We start from the raw sequence: 20192 nt of genomic DNA, 5'->3' as shown, positions 1-20192 counted from the left end.
CTGTGGTGAAGTGCTTTTTAAGAAACAAGAGGACGGGAAGTGAATGTCGGACACTGCTCTGGATTAGTGACATTGTGGGTCCGAACACGACGATCTGGATCCAGGAATTACGAATTGGGACGGAAGTCGTAGCGACTTGGACGGGGGCGACGATGTCAACACAGATCCAAGTGAAGATTGCAAGATCCGAGATCTCGGAATCGTGAAATCTGGAATCCGAAGGAGCGAGCGGAGGGTCGCGATCTGGGCCCGAGATCTAAGATCGTCATGATCCAGGTGTACTCATGATCCAGAAATATTCTTGATCGGGGTATCTCTGATTGGGGGTAAATTGGTGATTGATCACGATACAATGATTGCGCCACAGCTCTTGGGAGGTACATCTGGGGAGATGTACCAAGAAGAGAAAGAACAACTAGCCAGGTCTAGCGGATGATTTTGTGAGTACATGACAGAGAGGATAAAGATTCAGGCTGGTATAGGTTTAACGCTAAATCAGAACTCAATTTGCTTCGTGTCACGGATGTGCCTTCCTGCCCTCAGAATCGGAACAATATTGGCCGTACGAGTTTGGTGAAGGTTAGGAATTCCAGATCTAGCGTTAATTATGATAACTGGATAGTAGATTGACCAGACCTTCCACCTAGTGAACTTTCCTCATACACGTGTACATCCGTGTAGTAAACAAGATTTACTACTGGCCGCAACTCTCAAGATCCCGCTATAGGAAGCGGCAAGTTCGATGAAAAGAAACTTAAAGGCAAGAAAACACACCTGTAAGGCATCTTTACGGTCCGATCGCAGATGAAGACCGCCAGATCGTACAGGCTCGAAGGACTTGCGTGTTATCTGGACCCCGCACCGGACGTAGAGTGAAGCTCTTACCACTCCTACTCCACCCCATCCATGCGTCTTGGCAAGACGCTCAAGCTTCCACCATTTGGATTTCTCCGTAGCTACCAGAAGAGCAAGATCCCGCCCTACCGACGGGTACACAAAATGATAAAAGCTCGGCAGATCACGGATCATAGGGGAAGCTCCTCCGTTAGTCGGTGTCTGGGTACATGTGGGAAGTCGGATCCAGCAATCTCACAGATTTTCGCGGATCCCGCTATACCACAGAATCCCGGTGGATGTTCAACCATGGGTACGTCGGGTGAATTTGGTGAAGTTGGAAGTGACGGCGGTGATAGCGACGGTACGGTCGTGGATTGTTTGCACGACGCCAACTGCGAACGAGGCTTCGGCCGATCACGGCGTGACCCCACCGCGGGTGGCGAACTTGCCTGTGATGACTCAGAGGGCGTGAAGAGAGACTTAAACGCGATTAAGCGGGCAAAACCTAAACCCTAGCTATTACATAAGTAGGCAAAGTGGCACATGTAGCGCGTACCAAGGTGTCATCATCTGAATGGTGGAGAGTGGGGGGCCAGGCCTGGAAAACCCACATATTGACCAATCAGATGCTGACCTGATTTTGTATGGCTCACACGAGGCCAGGGATAGCCGCCGTGGTCCTAAATAAATTAGAGTTGCGTTTTTCACAAACGTAAGACTTGGTTTTAATATGGCGAGCTTCCTCTACACTGCAGTGTAAGCTAGTGACGGTAACTCTTACCCCGTTACCCCTCAAGCCAGCCGGAGAAATCTGCCTGACGGAACATTTTGGAAGGAAAACCTAACCAAAAAAGTCTTTCATGAGACGAATGACTTAAAAATATAGGCAACCCAAATTACTGAGCGCGATAGCACCATCGTGACCCAGCAGGAAAACAATCAGGAATGAACGAGGGAAGCTCAAGGCTGCCATCGCTTCCAACACCAAGCAGACTCGTCAGCTTCATGCTCTCCTTGTTAAGGATGGTAAAGGCAAGTCCGTGTCGCCTGGTGTGGCTCAGACAATTGAAGAGCGTTAGAAGTGCAACCTCCATCTCCACAGCGTCAACCGAAGTAGCTGTGCCCATGTGAGCCTCGCTGGCGTGGATTTTGAGTTTTTATTCTTGCTGCACAAGGTACGCTATAGCCTTACCGATATTGCACCCACTAATGATCGCTCGTTAGCACTCGTGACATGTTTAGCTGCCGGCGAGCTGAATCAGGCTGATCCGAATCTGGATCGAAAGACGTGGCCCTACAGCGTATTGAAGCGGAGGCCGCGTCTTCAGATGAGACCCACGCCGTACCAGCGGCTTTGGCTATAGCTGCTCATCAAGTCGTGCTTCACAAGCGCCTTTGACAGCGCCGCCAGGGATCAGACTTGGACGGCAACGTTTAAGACAAGTCTAGCAGCCCGCTCCGCATCCGAGATACGGTCATGTTCTACGGTGGAGGTCCCAAATGGTTAGCTAAACGTTCAAGCTCACCAGGGAATGGTTGTTTGAAGATCCTTCTTGCTTGTCTTCCGTTTTGGTTGTGGCTCGTCACTTTTTCTTACTAAATAACTTAATTTAGCGGTAATATTAAAAATAAGAAAACGATTTTTCTGCTTTTTTTGCATTTCTTACATAAATTGCACATCGCTATTTTCGGCTGGTGGCGATCAAAGACATATGGCGGACGACCTAGCCTACCAAAAAAGCGAAAAGCCTTCGCTTTCTTCAAAACTGGTCTTCATCCACCTGGGATCTTTCTTTCTCCAGCAACTCGGCTTTCGCTAAATGTCATCTGGAAAAGCTATGGGGCGGTCTCACGTGCCATCATTTCGGGAACAACGGCGAACTTAGCTGCAGCTAACTCGACTTCAACAGAGCTGAGCTTGGCAATGAGCTCGCCCACGTAGTGAGGAAAATCAGACAAAGAGCTCGGAAGAGGTCGAGCAGCACGCAGCACGTCGTCAAAGCCGAGCGTAGCATCAAGTCGACGCTGAGAGGCCACGTCACCATGCGATGGCGGTGTCACGCTGAGCTGCACGTGGTTGCCGACCATAGCAGTCAAGTACCGCAGCAGCTGATCCAGCAAGGCACGCTCATGGTCTCAACGAGAAGATGTCGCAGCAAATCCACGATGAGGGTCGGAGGATCTTACTATGGCCTACTGTCGGTACTAACGTACGTTCCGACGCAGGCAGGGGTGCTGAAGTGTCTTCGGCAGGATGTGGTGGCGTTGAACCAGAGTTCATTAGATGCGGAGGGTCTAATAGAGCTGGCTGAATGAGAGCCGACGATTTTTCTCGCCGAGTGTTTGAGATGTGATGGGCGAGGATTTTATGCTAAGGATTGTGCAACGTGCCTCCAGTCGAGCTGCATCTCTGGTTCCAGGAGTGACGAGGGACCGCCACGCTTTGTTGATCGCGGGATTGAGGTATATTTTCCAAGGTGAAGCTGCGTGGATAATTGGAAAATAACGCAATGTCACAACAGGCACCGTGGCTTCTATTGCGACAGGGGCAATTGCTGTGCAGTCTTTCTCTTAAAGCCGCGGAACACCATCAGTAGACATGGACGCGCCTCATCAAGTTGCTCACGAGGAAGAGATCTAGAGGTGTCAAGGGTTCGGTAATGTCACTACCGATTATTCGGTGGGCGTCTATGGTGACCAAGATGTCGCCCAACCCAAACCGTCCTTATTAGTAACGTTGGGATTGGCCGGACTCACATTCAGTGACACTAAATTGACGAACCACGGTACGAACACTCGGTGGCGGTTGAAGTGACACTTGCGAAGGCCAGACGACTGTTTGAACGCTCAATGGTCGTTTGGGGGGGGGTGACGACTCAAGCGTCGGTTGGCATGCGAAGAGAGCACTAACAGATCGTAGTTTACTTGATATTAGTATTCATGTTTAAGTTTACTTATTAGGAATAGACTCAAAAGCGCAACACAATACAGAGCAGAATATTCACTCAAGTGCACAAGCGAGGTCCGGCTTCGAGGTAAGCATCTGGTCAAGCTTACTTGTGTGTGTTATGCCTCGCGGTGGAATTTAAGCTTACTAGCGAGGGTTCAGTTGGCAAGGCCAAAAGACTGTGAGTGAATTGGCCGATTATATATCGGCAGGCTTTTGTGACGACGTTTTCTTGCAGATTTGCACGACTGGGAGTGCGTGTTGCCTCCCATATACACCCCCCCCCCCGAGCGTTGAGACTTGGCGCCTTGTAAAATATTTACCTGTGCCTGCCGCTATTGGAGTCACGAGGTTAAAATCACTGCTAGCTTTGCCCGTGCTAGTAGCGTGTTAATATTATCACTGGTTGGCTTTTATAAGCGATTTGCAAGGTCTACTATGTCCCGGTGACAGCGCAGAACTGGGGTCTTCAGCTCCACCCGGACGATCGTTTGCCGTTACGGTAGGCGTATTGTTGTAGAGCCTACCGATCTACACTTGTAGCTAAAGATCGCGTGGAATTTCCAGCACCACAGGCTCTCCTAAATTGCAAGCTGATATTTCAATTCGTCTGTAGCTGAAGAACGAGCTTTCTATTGCATTGCTGCTTTTATATCAGCCTATGGTGGTAGAAGGGATGTACTCACGATTATGTTCTTCTTCACAGCTGCTCTCTTTTGGCCCCAAAGATCTTTCTCAGATCGTTTCCGACGTAGCCACACGTGCTGCCTGCAGCTGGCTGTAAGGTTTTCCTTTTAGATTGAACTATTGGCTGTAATTGAATCACTGGGTTGGTCTCGAAGGCCCTATTGTTTGTGCTCAAGGTATGGCATCGCCCCTCCAAGCGAAAATTGATTTAGTTTTAGTCTACTTTTTTTCATTTTCACTGAAGGCGCTGCTCAATTGTGGGGGCACATCTCTGAGCTAACTCGGGGTTCGAGTGTCAATTTGGTTAATGTGAGCTCTACACCAAATTTCCAATCGCGGATCTTTGATTGACATCATCGAGGAAACCTTTTTTCTCGTGGAGCAAGATGGATACAGCAAAAAAAAAATTCAATAGTCAGGCTCGACCGCCGGTAGCACGTTCCTAGTGGGGTGGGATGAGCTGTATGAATTGATGGTCGAATCGAACGTAGCCAAAGCACTATTTAAGCGTATCGCTTGAAGTTTTTTTTATAATTGCGAGCTGCAAAACTCTTCCCTTAATGGCATTTTCCGAGTTGCTCAGAAAGACATCATCTTGGGCAAACCGTTGATTTGCACTATGGTCGGAAGCTCCGACTCGGAACTTTGATCAGCACTCTTTGCTCGAAACTATCAACGCGCGGTTCCTCGAACGAAATCGCATCGTTATCTTCATGGACAACAATTGCTGTCGACGTGTGCATCGTCGTATCTCGGCAAGTACCGATTGTACAATGCGAAGGAACGAGGCGGGTTTAAACCGTAAATTCTTGCAATGGTTTGGCTATTTAAACCGAAACAGGGTCCACCAACGAACCGGCAGGTTTGCGCGTTGTTTTGATTTGGTTTGAACTGGCGTAGGTTTGGTTTGTTAAATAAAATGTATGTTCGTTTTGGACAATATGAAGGTCTAAGCCAAGGTTGTGGCGGCGACTATTCGACTGGTGAAAGATACGACGATGGACTCGATTGTGCTGCTGCAAGCTGTCGCGGGTGTGGCACGCACTGTTCGATCGCTGTACGGTCCTAATAAGCTGCGCAAGCAGGTCACAGGTATATACTTTGCGTCTTGCTCTGTGGTCGTCATCGTGCTAACGTGTATGTGCACAGATGAGCTGGATCAGACGTTGTTCTCTGCAGACGCGTATACTGTGGCGAGCGCACTGCAGAGTCAGAATGCAGGCACCGCCATCCTGCAGCAAGCGCTGGATGAGCAGCGGAAAGAGTTCGGCACGGTACGTGAACGTTTGCGATGTGTTTGTAGCGTTGGCTGACGAGGTCGTATGTGTTCAGAGCTGTACGACGATAGTGACGTTGTGTGGCGCGTTGGCAGACACAGTTCTTGAGCTCCTGCGTCAGGGTGTACCAGCGTAGGACTACTCGAACCGAACACCTGGGTAAACTGTGACTGACAGCTTTGTAGTGGCGTTATCCAGCTTGCACTGTCTTCGGTCGAGAAATGCTGTTTAACGGTGAGATGGTATGCTGTTGTTGTTAGGTTAACCGTAAACTAAGAGCCAAAGTGCTGTAGACCGCCAAGCACATGCGAATTCCTCTTACTGAAGCCGTTCCAACCTTCCGATCGTTAATTTGGACACGTCAACTGGAGGCTTTGGGGAAGATACTCAGCACTGAATCGATCGCCACGTCTTTGGCGGTGACAGCGGCCTCGAGGCTTGATCCGATTCGGCTCTCTGGCGCAGAGGACGCACCTCTTTCGGATCTCGTAACAAGTAGCGTCGTGCTTGGAGGTGTGACGTCAGCTAGTAGCTCTCAAGTGTTCGACGGTGTGCTGCTCCCCGTCACAGAAGGTTCTCCTCGTAATGCCTTGAGACGCAGATTTTCCCAAAGTGGCGAAATATCCATTACCGGAGGCATAGTCGCTCTTGCCGGAGACCTGGACACTCTTGACTTCAGTATGGACGCTTCCTTTCACGTCATCTTTGTGCACGGTGACGTTAGCTCAAACGTGATCGACGCATCTGTGTCTACTCCCAAGGCTCCGCTCATTATCCCAGTGTCTTCCTACAATGCACTACGGCAACTCGCAGAGATAAGTGGAGCTGAAATTGTGGACTCCTGGGAAGAGCTTTTGCCAAATGCCATCGGTCACGAGAGTCTCCAGCTGAACGCAGTAAACTTTTCCGTTAGTAAAGCTCTAGAGGACGACGAACTGGCAACCTGCTTCATACAGGTTACGCAGTCCAATACACGACACCAACCACACACCTCCGTCATTGTGCAAGGACCCACCAAATCTCTAGCTGAGGAGCTACGAAACGAGACTGTCAAGACGATTTCTCGTCTTCGCAATGGGTTACGCTCGGGTTACGTGCTTCCTGGCAACGGAGGCTTCTGGTGCGCCTGTGCTGCAGCGGTGGAGCAGGAAGCGACCGCATTGGTCCGTCAGGAGCTGCAGAGTCTGGCTACCACTCGCCTCATTGATCCATTGACTCAACTGGGTGTTATCCTGCTTGAGAACGCAGCGGCGAGCGATGTTGAAGACGACTCGTTCTTTTCCAGACTGGCACGAGTCCGCACGGTGCAAAACCGGTTTACTCGGAGCGTCCTGGACGTGGGTGCTTCCAAGTTTTACTCGCGTTACTTCGACTTCCGAAGCGCAGAGTACGCAGTCTTGACACCCAAAACAACCGAGCCAGAGGGCGAAGACGATCGACTTTCCCACGTGGACGAGTACGAATCCATGACCTCCGCCATTCGGAAGAGCTTTAGAGTGATCCAACTGCTTCTGCGTATCGATAGACACCATGTTAACTAAGACAAGGCATCTATTTCAGCTCTTCCTTCACCACTATTTTGAGGCCGCATGGTGTCTTTACTTTTGCTAGCTCAGCTCTCAATTCCAATGGCTGCGACCTCTCCGACTGCTGGTGCCGGTTCTCCGAAGAAAGCCGGGATGCCACGGCGTCAGGCTGCAGTAGTGCCACTGGATTACTCGTTCATGGGGCTCACGTCGCTCTCAGGTTGCGAACCATTCGTGTCTTTATAAATTTCACAAAGCTGACTTCCATTCTCTATAGAAATGCAACAGCATGATCCCGTGAGCGGCACCAAGAAGTCGTTAGCTGCTGCTGGCTTAACGACACGAAGTGGTGACGGCCTCGCTTCACCGACGGGTGTCGACGTGGCGACTGCAGCTGGAACGTCACCAACCAAGAAGCGACAGACGTCGGTATCGCTACGTGTGAACAACAACAAGATCTTCAGCCTCGACGACATGCAGGGAGCTCTTTGTGCTGTGTTTGACTACCCGGAGAAGTTGCAGTGGCTGGATCTATCGGGAAATGCACTGGAGAGCATTCCGCCCGACGCGTTCTCGGCGTATCCGGAGCTGTTCACGTTGCACCTTCACGGGAATTTATTGAGCAAATACTCGGACATCGACGCACTTGCCAAGTGGCTGCCACGTTTGCACTCGATCAGCTTGCACGGGAACCCGCTGGAGGAGAAGAAGCACTACCGCAACTACGTCATCGCGTCGTTCCCGCATCTGAAGCAACTCAACTTCAGCTCAGTGACGATTGGAGATCGAGATCAGGCAGAAACCTGGACGAAGATCTACAAGAACGCACGCAACGGAGGTAAAAGGCGAGACGACGATCTATGACGAGGGTATAATGTACATGTAGGTTACACAACGCTTAGCGTGAACTGCGATTCGTACGTCGTGACATCACTCAAGGTGAATGTTTACGGTTACCCTTCGGTTGTGATACATGGTACTCTGCTGGAGAATAATGGTAAGTTGAGCGATCCGTGTTGCCTTTTCATTAGTTCGAACCACCTCAGTGGTCGTTAGAGACGCTCTAGCTATTAGTCGCTTTGTTGTTGGCTCTCTTCCGCTGCAGCAGATTCAGTGGCATCTACCTTACCAACCCTGTTACTGTTACCAGCATCACTTTGCTCCTCACTCAGCTGCGTCTGCTGCGCGAGCTTCTGCGCTGCTTGGAGCACCGCGTCCTCCTCGCTTTCTTGCTCTTCCTGCTCCGCCTGCTCTGCACTCGCGCTCTTGGGCAAGAACGGTTCGCCCGGACACAGAACCTCGAAGATGGCGCGGGCGTTAGCGCTCGCACTCTCTAAGTGGATCTCTAACGGACTGACCCCCCGTAATCCCCCCGTAACCGTCTCGCACACCCACGCGTTCGTAGGAAGCTCTTCAGTCTTCGCCCTGGCATCAATGTCGCCGGACGCGAGGTGGTCCATAGTAAAGATGACACGCCAAGCGATCCGATCGCTCCATTCCGACTCCGTAGCATCATTTTCCGACACGCTAGCTGCAACATGTACATCTTCCGCGTCTTTTGCCTTGGATTTCGCTCCTGTTTCAGCCTCTGCGCTTAAGATGAGACGTCGGATGACTCTTTCCATCAACTTTAGTTGCCTCTCTCTTTGGTTAAACCAATCGAGGGGAAGTGGCATGGAAATCTGCACAAGGAAAAACCCTTTCGGACACGCATACGCCCCCACATCAAGCTGGACGACCTGGATCGCAAACGGGTTCTCGAACTCGCTGTCTTCCGGCGGGACAACGAGCATCAAGCGACTCGAACCGTCACGCAGCGAAGATTTCAGCACGAAAACACCTCGTAAAACCTCTCCATGAGCTCGTTTCGACACGCTTTTACATGGACGAAGACAGTCGACGTAGCTTCCATTAGCCACCACCTGTTTCGCACGGAGGACGTCGCCGTCACTGCACCGCACGCCCACGAGCTCCTTGGTCTCGGTATCGAGCACGAACGCGTCAATCGGCGCTCTGAGCACGTAGATCCCGCCGTACACCGCGCTAAGACGACAGAAACTCTGCGCGAGCTCGCTGATCCCGTACAGTGGCGCTAAGAACGCCGTGCCGGTGAAGCGTCCGATAGACGCCACGTAGCGATACACCGCAGCAAGTCCGTCGCGAGCCGAAAGCTGGTTCTTCGTGGCGGGAAAACTGGCCAACCCGACGCAGTACACGACCACTTGTTGCAACTTTGACGAGAGATTAAAGTGCTTTTCCAGTAGTTCCTGGAAAGGATTGTCGAGATACGCAGCGAGTTCGGCGTCTGTGTCTGCTTGACTGGCTTTGTTCTGCGGCCTCTTAAGCGCTCGACCGAGAGCTAAGGAGCGCTCGTTCTTGGTCTTGACGTCTTCGTGCAAAATGTGCGTCTCGCCATAGTCCGCCACGAACTGCAGAAACTTCATGAGTTGCCGTTTCTCCACCATTCCCAGTAGTTTACTCTGGAACACATCCTTCTTCGAGCACGGCACTTCCCACACTGTATCGGTGTCTCCCTCCGGTTTAGTGGAAGGCTGGAAGTGCACGTAGGTGCGTTCAATTGCTGCAAACTCGAGGTATCTCCCCACTCCGGACGTGATCAACGTCTCCACCAGTTGCTCCGAGGACAACATGAGGCGAGGATTCACGTCGATACTGAAGTGCGAGGATTTCTGCAACAGCTCCTCTTTTGTTGCGTCGTCCGAGAAACCCTCTTCCAGTAGACGACACTCGAAGGAGTTTTGCATAGGCAACATCTGCAGTGTTGCCGTGCCAATTGTGGCAGTTGCGTTGGCAACTGGCTCTTTGCCACTATTTTCTAGTTCGTCACCGAAATTGCGAGGGGCAATGGCCTCGTTCTTCGTCCACCGCAGGAACTGAGTCAACGGAAATGACGCGTAGTTGCTGCCGTAGTAGTCGTTCTGACATGCAAGTAACATGAGATATTTTGAGAAATTTTAAATTGCTGCCATTTTTGCAGTTTGCCAAACCTGATCCAGATGCAACACTTTCTTGCCGATTCGTGCTAATGCGCTGTTTGTTGACAAGCAAACCCACAAAAAAATCAGTTGTTGCCACTTTATTTGCAAAACGTGGGGAAACGTTTAGAACTAGCCAAAAAAAATGCAACTTTACCCTGCCAGGATTCCCTCCACCATGCCTGTACCCACGAGCAGCACGTCATACTCGGTCTCCTTCAGACTCGCGTCCATGTTTCTCTAGTCCACGTAGGCGTCGACCGATGCGCGCAGGAAGAACTCAAACAGCGGCGCCACCTCCAGGAGAGCTGTGGTGAGCCACGAGCGCAGGAACGAAATATACAGGGACACGGCCGTGAACGCGACGCAGGCAGCAAACGAAGAAATCGTGGCGAAATGAAGCGACTCAAATATTCAACTAAAGTCATTCAAATGGGGTGATTTTCAAACACTACGATTTGGTACTGGGATGGCAAGAATTAGAAAAAAATTGCAAACATTCACCAAGGAGAATTACAAATTATTGACGCCAAAAATCCCCAATGTTCTTCGGAGAACCGACATCATGCGGAGATAATCACCACCATTTTCCGCGTCAATGAATGTCCCCACCTGTAAACACAACTCGAAATTGCTCTGATAGATGCCTTGTCTTAGTTAACGTGGTGTTTATCGATACTCAGAAGCAGTTGGATCACTCTAAAGCTCTTCCGAATGGCGGAGGTCATGGATTCGTACTCGTCCACGTGGGAAAGTCGACCGTCTTCGCACTCTGGCTCGGTTGTTTTGGGTGTCAAGACTGCGTACTCTGCGCTTCGGAAGTCGAAGTAACGCGAGTAAAACTTGGAAGCACCCACGTCCAGGACGCTCCGAGTAAACCGGTTTTGCACCGTGCGGACTCGTGCCAGTCTGGAAAAGAACGAGTCGTCTTCATCATCGCTCGCCGCCGCGTTCTCAAGCAGGATAACACCCAGTTGAGTCAATGGATCAATGAGGCGAGTGGTAGCAAGACTCAGCAGCTCCTGACGGACCAATGCCGTCGCTTCCTGCTCCACCGCTGCAGCACAGGCGCACCAGAAGCCTCCGTTGCCAGGAAGCACGTAACCCGAGCGTAACCCATTGCGAAGACGAGAAATCGTCTTGACAGTCTCGTTTCGTAGCTCCTCAGCTAGAGATTTGGTGGGTCCTTGCACAATGACGGAGGTGTGTGGGTTGGTGTCGTGTATTGGACAGCTTAACCTGTATGAAGCAGGTTGCCAGTTCGTCGTCCTCTAGAGCTTTACTAACGGAAAAGTTTACTGCGTTCAGCTGGAGACTCTCGTGACCGATGGCATTTGGCAAAAGCTCTTCCCAGGAGTCCACAATTTCAGCTCCACTTATCTCTGCGAGTTGCCGTAGTGCATTGTACAGTGCGCGTCGTAATTATAGCCGCACCTGAAAAATAGAGCTCTTGCGCCAGAAACTGAGACCTGCCTGCAATCGAAGGGATCGGAGGCCGTCTTAAAGGGATAGAAGACTTGTGCAGCAAGCGAGGTTGAAAACGACTAAGTCGGCTTGGAGCCAGGAGGCAAAATCTGGTTTGAGGTCGGGTCAGAATTATAGCCGCACTTGGTAATTTAAAATTCAGTAAAGTAATAAACAAAAATGATTGACTTTCAAATGTAATAAATGAGACCTGTGGACAGCCGTGTGAAAGACCTTTTAGAACCTATTCTTAGATTTGCAGGGAAGCCAGAAACGATGCCACGAGGCAAGCAGCTAACCGAGGAGGAGTGCATGATGATAAACGAGCACTACAGAGGCGGAAAAAGCAACCGAGAGATCGGCAGGCTCTTAGGACGCGACGAGAAGGCAATAAGGAACTACTTGAAGCGCGGGAAGGCGTCCTCGCTGACGAAGAGGACAGGAAGAAAGCCGAAAATAGTTGGCCGGGAGGCCAGACGCGTCGTTCGACTGGCAATTGTTCGAAACCTGTCCGCCCAAGAGATCGCAGGACTGCTCCCATCGACACCAAGCAAGTCTACGGTACTCCGCGTACTACGTAGCAACCGCTACGTCACGTACGCGAAGAGAAGACTTACCCCTGCCATCAAGCCGCATCATAAGAAGGCTAGGGTAGCATTTGCGGAGCGTTACGCCGGTAAAAGGGTCTTTTGGAGACGCGTGCTGTTCACGGATGAGAAGAAGTTCAACCTAGATGGCCCTGATGGGTTTAGATTCTACTGGCACGACTTGCGAGCAGCGCCCAAACTCATGTCGAAGCGGGTCAATGGTGGAGGAAGCGTCATGATCTGGGCGGGGGTGAGCTGGCATGGCAACACCGAGCTGGTCTTCCTCAAGGGGAAGCAGAACTCTGTCAAGTACACCGAGACACTGACCTCCGGCATGCTTCCATGCCTAAGAGAACTGGGGCCAAAGTTGGGCAATTTGACCCCCATTTTCCAACATGATAACGCGTCCATACATGCCTCGAGGTTCACCAAGGGCTTCCTAGCCACCCATAACATCGAACCAATGGCGTGGCCTGCCAAAAGCCCCGATCTGAACATCATAGAGAACGTGTGGGGGCTTCTAGCTCGCCGGGTGTACGCCAACGGACGCCAATTTGACAAGCCTGCCGACTTGATCAGACAGATCAAGTTAGAGTGGTCTCGCATTGATCCTGAGTATGTTAAGAAGCTAGTGCGAAGCGTCCCAAAGCGGCTGGAAGCGACGCGGCTGTTAAAAGGAGCTAAGACGGGTTACTAGAGCCGTTTGCATGTAGAGCCTGCAAGTGCGGCTATAATTCTGACCCGACCTCAAACCAGATTTTGCCTCCTGGCTCCAAGCCGACTTAGTCGTTTTCAACCTTGCTTGCTGCACAAGTCTTCTATCCCTTTAAGACGGCCTCCGAGCCCTTCGATTGCAGGCAGGTCTCAGTTTCTGGCGCAAGAGCTCTATTTTTCAGGTGCGGCTATAATTACGACGCGCACTGTAGGAAGACACTGGGATAATGAGCGGAGCCTTGGGAGTAGACACAGATGCGTCGATCACGTTTGAGCTAACGTCACCGTGCACAAAGATGACGTGAAAGGAAGCGTCCATACTGAAGTCAAGAGTGTCCAGGTCTCCGGCAAGAACGACTATGCCTCCGGTAATGGATATTTCGCCACTTTGGGAAAATCTGCGTCTCAAGGCATTACGAGGAGAACCTTCTGTGACGGGGAGCAGCACACCGTCGAACACTTGAGAGCTACTAGCTGACGTCACACCTCCAAGCACGACGCTACTTGTTACGAGATCCGAAAGCGGTGTGTCCTCTGCGCCAGAGAACCGAATCGGATCAAGCCTCGAGGCCGCTTTCACCGCCAAAGACGTGGCGATCGATTCAGTGCTGAGTATCTTCCCCAAAGCCTCCGGTTGACGTGTCCAAATTAACGATCGGAAGGTTGGAACGGCTTCAGTAAGAGGAATTCGCAAGTGCTTGGCGGTCTACAGCACTTTAGCTCTTAGTTTACGGTTAACCTAACAACAACAGCATACCATCTCACCGTTAAACAGCATTTCTCGACCGAAGACAGTGCAAGCTGGATAACGCCACTACAAAGCTGTCAGTCACAGTTTACCCAGGTGTTCGGTTCGAGTAGTCCTACGCTGGTACACCCTGACGCAGGAGCTCAAGAACTGTGTCTGCCAACGCGCCACACAACGTCACTATCGTCGTACAGCTCTGAACACATACGACCTCGTCAGCCAACGCTACAAACACATCGCAAACGTTCACGTACCGTGCCGAACTCTTTCCGCTGCTCATCCAGCGCTTGCTGCAGGATGGCGGTGCCTGCATTCTGACTCTGCAGTGCGCTCGCCACAGTATACGCGTCTGCAGAGAACAACGTCTGATCCAGCTCATCTGTGCACATACACGTTAGCACGATGACGACCACAGAGCAAGACGCAAAGTATATACCTGTGACCTGCTTGCGCAGCTTATTAGGACCGTACAGCGATCGAACAGTGCGTGCCACACCCGCGACAGCTTGCAGCAGCACAATCGAGTCCATCGTCGTATCTTTCACCAGTCGAATAGTCGCTCCAACAACTTCAACCTAATATATATATTGTCTAAAAATAATAAGGAAGTAAAAACAAAATAAAAAAAAGTAATGAAATTGGTGTCTGTAACAACTGCGCATTTCCTATTGCTGTTTACTCGCTCCTATTTAGCTTTCGCAATCGCCGTTATATCTCGTTACGAAGTCACCAAGACCTGGGACAATCGCGTGTGTCTCCGGATCGACCTTGCAGTCGATTCCGCTCGTGATTATCCGTACTCCTGTCAGCATAAAGTGGCATTAGTGGTCGCAACCTGCTTGACAGAATCCTCGACATACCTGGGAAGCGGTTGCAGATAACTTCGAGGCTGTCCTTAGAGCACAATATGATTACCAGCGTGATTCGATCTTCCTCAACGCCCAGGTTTAGGAGCGCCTCGATAGCTTTGCACTCAGCTTCGCCCTTGTTGACTGTCGAGCTGAAGAGCAACACTCTGTACCGAGCGATGTCACTCGGCAAGTCTACGTGACTCAAGCTAACGACACTCGCTCCTTGCCCATTTGTCTCCTCTTCTACGTGAATGGAACCTTGCGACGCGTCAGGCTCCATCTGGTGAAATAACACAAGGAACGGGAAACCTGCGGCACCGATGGCTACACCGCAAAATTCGTCTGTCCGCTCCAACCCATACGTCACGTGGCCTGTAGTTGTAGTCATTTCGATTGCATGTAAGCCAATGACCGAGAGTGCTTCCTCCAGCAACAACCTGCAAGTCAGAACCACCACCACAATTAACACGATACTATTCTCGTGGACTGGTGCATCTGTCATACTCACATTATGAGCCTCCCAGCGGCACGACGGAAAGTCTGCGGCCCTGATCGTCTGTCACGTAGTGTCGTCATGAGCAGTAGTACGGAGCTGGATCGGATCTCTCGGACCATCGAATTCTCTTCCGGTGGGTCGGCAAAGCTCTCGCTCCGATGGATTTCCTGCGCCTGTCTGATGAGCGAATCGTAGCGCGAGGTGATCTCCTCGCGGTTCTTGTTAATGTGGCAAATAGCTGCCCGGGTGACGCCATATTCACGTGCCAGATCTGCCTGTTTCTCTCCCTTTTCAATGCGTTTGATGATAGTGTGGCGGTCGGCATCGCACAGATACCGGACACGCTTTTTCTGCTTTTGATGGGGTGCGTTGTTGTCCTCATTGCCATCTTCATTGTCTTCGGTCTTTGTTTCGTTTTCTCCGTCTTTGTCACGGTCCTGCGGCGTCGCAAATGCAGCTTCGGCATGCAGCGGCATGAACTCGCCTAGAGGTTGTTGCATTGGTTGGCGGTCGTCGGAAACTTCAACTTGCAGTGCGAGACGCTCGTTGTTGCTGCGGGACAACAGCGGATCTCGTTCTTGCGTTGTCATGAACGGATCCGTCTACCTTGGCCTAGAAAATTGTAGACTTGTCCAGCGTAGCAAGACCACTTACCTAAGTTTATAGATACCAAAGAAGTTGTGTGCTTCGCTGTGGTGGTGGCGTTTTGTGTTATGTGGAGCTAAACTTTTCCCAAGCGTCAAAGGCGCGGATTGTGTAGGTGACAAAAATACGCACCAAGATGGGGATAGTCCACGGACCATTTTTTCGATGTGGTTACAGAACACCATACCACATGTGAACGGCTCCAACGTTCTCTTTACATTCGTGTATCATGGTCTCCAATGGATGATCTTTAAAACGTAGTGCATACATTGAGGTGGTATGGCCGGCAGCGCGCGAAATTTTGTCAATTGAGTGCCATGAGTATATTTTGTAATTTGAGACGTGGTTTTTCCAAGAAGAAAAAAAACACGCTAATGTTACGAAGTCAAAAGAAAGCGTAAGCGGCAACAAAAAAGCAGCAGCCGAGGATCGCGAACAATAAGCGGTCGTAACGACAACAGCCACGTGGGCGACTACCTTGGTACGCCTCCATGGCCAGAGCTACAACCCCTGACCCAATGTCCAGCAAGCACTGAAGCTATATTTGCTCGCAGTTTATAAGAACCACTGTTTGCTGCCCTTAGCCGGTAACCAATCTGTAACTTATCCAATACACAAAGCATGCACAGCCTGCAGTTGATCGTAAGATGAGTACGCTGGCAATACAAAGAGCTTTATTCTCTCCAGAGCTATTTATCTGATTTTAGCAGCGGGTATTTACGCCTCCACAATACATGCAGATGCATGCACAATATACTGTAGAACATCATCTCCTTCCCTTCATAATTCAGTAGCGGCATTAGTGCAACGGTGCTCAATCCAACCTACCCTGGACTACATGTAGTTAGTTACCAATGGTAACTTATCAAACAAGTGAACTGCAAACAAGCTCATACGGTCACAGTAGTACAGTATCTCGCAGCCCTGCAGTCGACTGCACATATATCTGTTGTCATATCCCACTCCTCTACCCCAAGAGGTGAGGAATTAGGAATCGTCTGAAACGCGTGTCTGCCTTATCAATCGGCAGTATAAGTAAAACCGCATGAAGACATCAATAGACAAGCTCATATATCGATCTGCTCCTGTACCAGCGAATGCGCATTCACCGACTCAACACGTTTCAAACTCTGCTACTGTCTGGTAACTGGACTACATGTACAGACGACTGTACATACATGTATCACATTAGACGAAATCCAGTTATCCCGGGTTGAAGCTACAATTGTCCCTCCGCTGAATCCCTCTAAGCACTGACGCAACAGCCTCTCCGCCTGTTCCAAAGCTCTGAGCCATACTTAAACGCAGTCAAAAATCTCCCCTTTCCCATATGGCCCGTCAAGATTTCCAGGGCACGAAACATAGCGAAATCTTCATTTTCAGTCATGGCGTCTCCACGCCACACGCGCCCCCCGCACACACGCGCATCCTCCGTAGCGCGCAGTCTGGCCAACGCCGCCGCAGCACTTCGTGCGCAGGAGTGGCGTGGCGTCGGAAGCTCCAACACGGACGTTAACACACTCCCGAGCTCGACGTTTACTCGGCGTCAAATACCGCGTTACGAGAACGACATCGCAACGTCCTACACTGCGCGCTACAGCGACCAGGAAGAGCAGAGCGCAGTCGATTACGACCGTGCTGCCTTCTACGAAGAGCTACGCGAGCGCCACCGCAACTTAATGGAAAGACAGCGCCTCGCACGCGAGTTTTTCACGCAAAATCTGCAGCCAAACCGGCAAAGACCATGGGGAGAAGAGCACGCGACTAGCGAGACGTTAGACGGGCACAACGCGAGCAAGAGACAGCGAGTTGTGTCCGACAGGACTCCACAGCGTCGGCACCAGCCGCCGCTGTCCGTAGAAACTCATTCTCGGTCCTCGTCTTACCCTCCGCCTCGAGTCTCGGACGAGTCGGGCGCAGACAGGACTCTGCCAGCAGCGCAGCAGACACCAGACACGACGTCGTCAATGCCTGCTCCGGTAGAGCCGCGGACGAGGAGGAACTCGCCTTCTATGGCAACGGAAACGGAAGAGTCTAGAGAACCGGAGGACAGCCACGTCCCGTCCGTCATCGAAGACGCCGAGAACGAGGCTCAGAACCAAGTTGTGGTCGTGGAGGACGACGCGTCGGCACAGAAGGCGCAGAAAAAGCGCGTGCGATATCTGCGTGATACCGACCGACGCAACATTATCAAACGCATCGAAAACGGGGAGAAACAAGCAGCTTTGGCGCGAGAGTTTGGCGTGACGAGGGCGGCTATTTGCCACATCAAGAAGAATCGATTCGAGATCCTCTCGCGCTACAATTCACTGGTGCAATCTGCCCAGGAAATGTAAGAAAAAAAAGGTGTCAATATGTTATTTTTAGACGGTTCTAACTTTACTCTTTATGCTTTTTTAGTGATCGTGCCGATAATTTTATCGCGCCACCAGATGTCGAGATGAGGGTGCATCAAGTGCGTGCCAAGTCGGTGCTGCTACTGATGACTATGCTACGGGACAAGCGGTCGAATGGCGCCACTTTTCGTCGCGTGGCAGGTCGATTGATCATGTGCGTAGCTTGCGTTTTTGCTTTTTTTACTTTTTACTAATTATGTTTTTTTTAATAAAGGATCTTATTGGAGGAAACCTTAGGACTGCTAGGCACTGGCAGTGTGGAGGTGGTCACAGGCACTGGCCATCTGTACCGGGGTCTGGGACTGAAACACCAATTTTGTGGTGTGGCGATCGGTACAGAAGGCTTCCCGTTCCTCGTACTCTTCCACCAAATGGAACCAGAAGCCCCTCAAGGTTCGATTCATGTTCAAGTGGAGACAGATCGACAGGGCAAGCGTGTTTGGCGCTTGGATCACATGGACCTACCGGCCAACATCGTCCAGCATAAAGTGCTGCTGTTCTCCTCTACATGTAGCACGGGCAATGCAGAATGCAAGGCCATCGAGGTGCGTGACCAAGGTAGAACTGGTTCTGCTGTATTTTTTGGAGATTCATTTATGTGTTTTTACAGGCTTTGTGTAGTGTCGGCTGCGACGAGCGCAGCATCTCGCTGGTTGTGATTCTAGTGGCTTCGGACGGGATCGTCAGCATCAGCAGCCGTTACCCACGTAAGCATTTTTTTCTTGTCTAAGCTGGACTTCAGAAGTGCAGACTTGTGGCTTGTGTATGGAATTTAAAATTTCTTATGAATTTATTTGCACAATTATAGAGGTGAAGATTATCACGGGTGCGATCGATGGCGCAGTAGACCCACACTCAGACAGCATTGTCCCCGGGTTTGGTGACTTTGTTTCGCGCTACAACGGGTCATGAGAGATGCAGCCATGCCCTTAGTGGATCAACCGGGCATGGCTGCTCAAGTATTTTATATTGAATGGAATATTTCGTATATAGCACTACTTTGAAGTTACACTTTTAATTACTACCGGTACAGTAATATACTTGAAATCTTACAATTCATGAGGTCAATTGACGGATCCACTAATTCAAAAACTACAACGTCATTTTCCTAGTCGTCGGTGGGCTTATATTGCTCATGAACCCTCAGCGTCCAAAACCTAAATTGTTTATCATCTCATATTCTTTTCGTTGTCCATCTCGTGAACATCATCTTTCGATACTTTTATAATCGCGGTCCACGGCTGGAATGCTACATGTACATGTATAAGACATAGCGATTTTGCACGAAGAAGATTAGCTACATGTTTAGCAGACCTTCATGAATACAAGTCTAATTTATTTTTTATTTATTTATTGAGCTTCTAAATCTAGATCGCTTACGCTCGTGCCGGGAGGGACAGTATGCTCAGTAGAAGTGAATCTAACGCCAATGGTTTTGTAAAAGTCGAGGCGAACTGGTGAAAACAAATTGTATGTACAGTAGGATGAATTTACGCTACACTTCTGTACAGGCCAAAAAAGGCTTAGCTTTTTTATGCGCCTGGTACCGGCAAGTGACTCACCGATCAGACTACATGATCTTTTCCCAAGTTTTTGAAGGCTAGCATCACGTTCAAGGTTTAACCATTGCGCTAGAGCGTGAAGCACTCTCAATCCTCAAACATCTTTAACATTTTTTCGATATAAACAGACTACAGCTGAACTCTGCATACGAACACCTACATAATCTCAACGAGAAAATACCCAAGGGGCTGGAAAAAAAATACAAGGTAGTGCAGTCGGCAAATTGATTTTAGCCGACTACGCTTTGCCATCTAATTACTTAAAAATGTATTATCATATACTTCCACATGTCAATTCGTCGAAGCGTTAAAGCTAGGCCGAAGTTGCAGCAAACGTTTACTGCTACTCCGGACCTTGCTGAGAGAGCGCTATTGCGATGCCTTCTTTCTCGATCTATATGTAACAATGCAAGCACACTTCTTGTTAATATTTCGAGGTATACTTCACTACAGTGGTTT

The 20192-nt window shown here is 50.3% G+C and overlaps 6 protein-coding genes across 6 annotated transcripts; 3 read left to right on the top strand and 3 right to left on the bottom strand.

The window, feature by feature from the left end:
* Positions 1–6609: 6609 nt before the first annotated feature.
* Positions 6610–7289, top strand: PITG_12845 (uncharacterized protein; the record flags this gene model as incomplete). Its single annotated transcript, XM_002900176.1, has 2 exons — positions 6610–6627; positions 6675–7289. The coding sequence occupies 2 exons, from the start codon at positions 6610–6612 to the stop codon at positions 7287–7289; spliced, it is 633 nt and encodes a 210-aa protein (XP_002900222.1).
* An 87-nt stretch (positions 7290–7376) lies between these two features.
* PITG_12844 (uncharacterized protein) lies at positions 7377–8138 on the top strand (the record flags this gene model as incomplete). The annotated part of the gene is made up of 3 exons (XM_002900175.1): positions 7377–7494; positions 7552–7571; positions 7689–8138. The coding sequence occupies 3 exons, from the start codon at positions 7377–7379 to the stop codon at positions 8136–8138; spliced, it is 588 nt and encodes a 195-aa protein (XP_002900221.1).
* Positions 8139–8394: 256 nt separating this feature from the next.
* Positions 8395–10660, bottom strand: PITG_12843 (rab proteins geranylgeranyltransferase component A, putative; the record flags this gene model as incomplete). The annotated part of the gene is made up of 5 exons (XM_002900174.1): positions 8395–8414; positions 8443–8850; positions 9208–10213; positions 10283–10325; positions 10428–10660. The coding sequence occupies 5 exons, from the start codon at positions 10502–10504 to the stop codon at positions 8395–8397; spliced, it is 1554 nt and encodes a 517-aa protein (XP_002900220.1).
* Positions 10661–10923: 263 nt separating this feature from the next.
* PITG_12842 (uncharacterized protein) lies at positions 10924–11604 on the bottom strand (the record flags this gene model as incomplete). Its single annotated transcript, XM_002900173.1, has 2 exons — positions 10924–11541; positions 11596–11604. The coding sequence occupies 2 exons, from the start codon at positions 11602–11604 to the stop codon at positions 10924–10926; spliced, it is 627 nt and encodes a 208-aa protein (XP_002900219.1).
* A 2105-nt stretch (positions 11605–13709) lies between these two features.
* On the bottom strand, positions 13710–15823 carry PITG_12841 (uncharacterized protein; the record flags this gene model as incomplete). The annotated part of the gene is made up of 7 exons (XM_002900172.1): positions 13710–13741; positions 13801–13849; positions 14038–14162; positions 14220–14358; positions 14506–14585; positions 14644–15071; positions 15143–15823. 7 exons carry the CDS (start codon positions 15718–15720, stop codon positions 13710–13712), a joined length of 1431 nt encoding a protein of 476 aa, XP_002900218.1.
* Positions 15824–17160: 1337 nt separating this feature from the next.
* Positions 17161–19083, top strand: PITG_12840 (uncharacterized protein; the record flags this gene model as incomplete). Its single annotated transcript, XM_002900171.1, has 5 exons — positions 17161–18107; positions 18176–18325; positions 18386–18716; positions 18782–18878; positions 18980–19083. 5 exons carry the CDS (start codon positions 17161–17163, stop codon positions 19081–19083), a joined length of 1629 nt encoding a protein of 542 aa, XP_002900217.1.
* Between the last annotated feature and the right edge of the window lie 1109 nt (positions 19084–20192).

The sequence above is a fragment of the Phytophthora infestans genome, genomic scaffold (genome assembly GCF_000142945.1).
Source record: "Phytophthora infestans T30-4 supercont1.27 genomic scaffold, whole genome shotgun sequence".
Lineage (NCBI taxonomy): Eukaryota > Oomycota > Peronosporomycetes > Peronosporales > Peronosporaceae > Phytophthora > Phytophthora infestans.
Note: the sequence above shows the minus strand (reverse complement) of the source record. Positions and strands in the feature narration are given on the sequence as shown.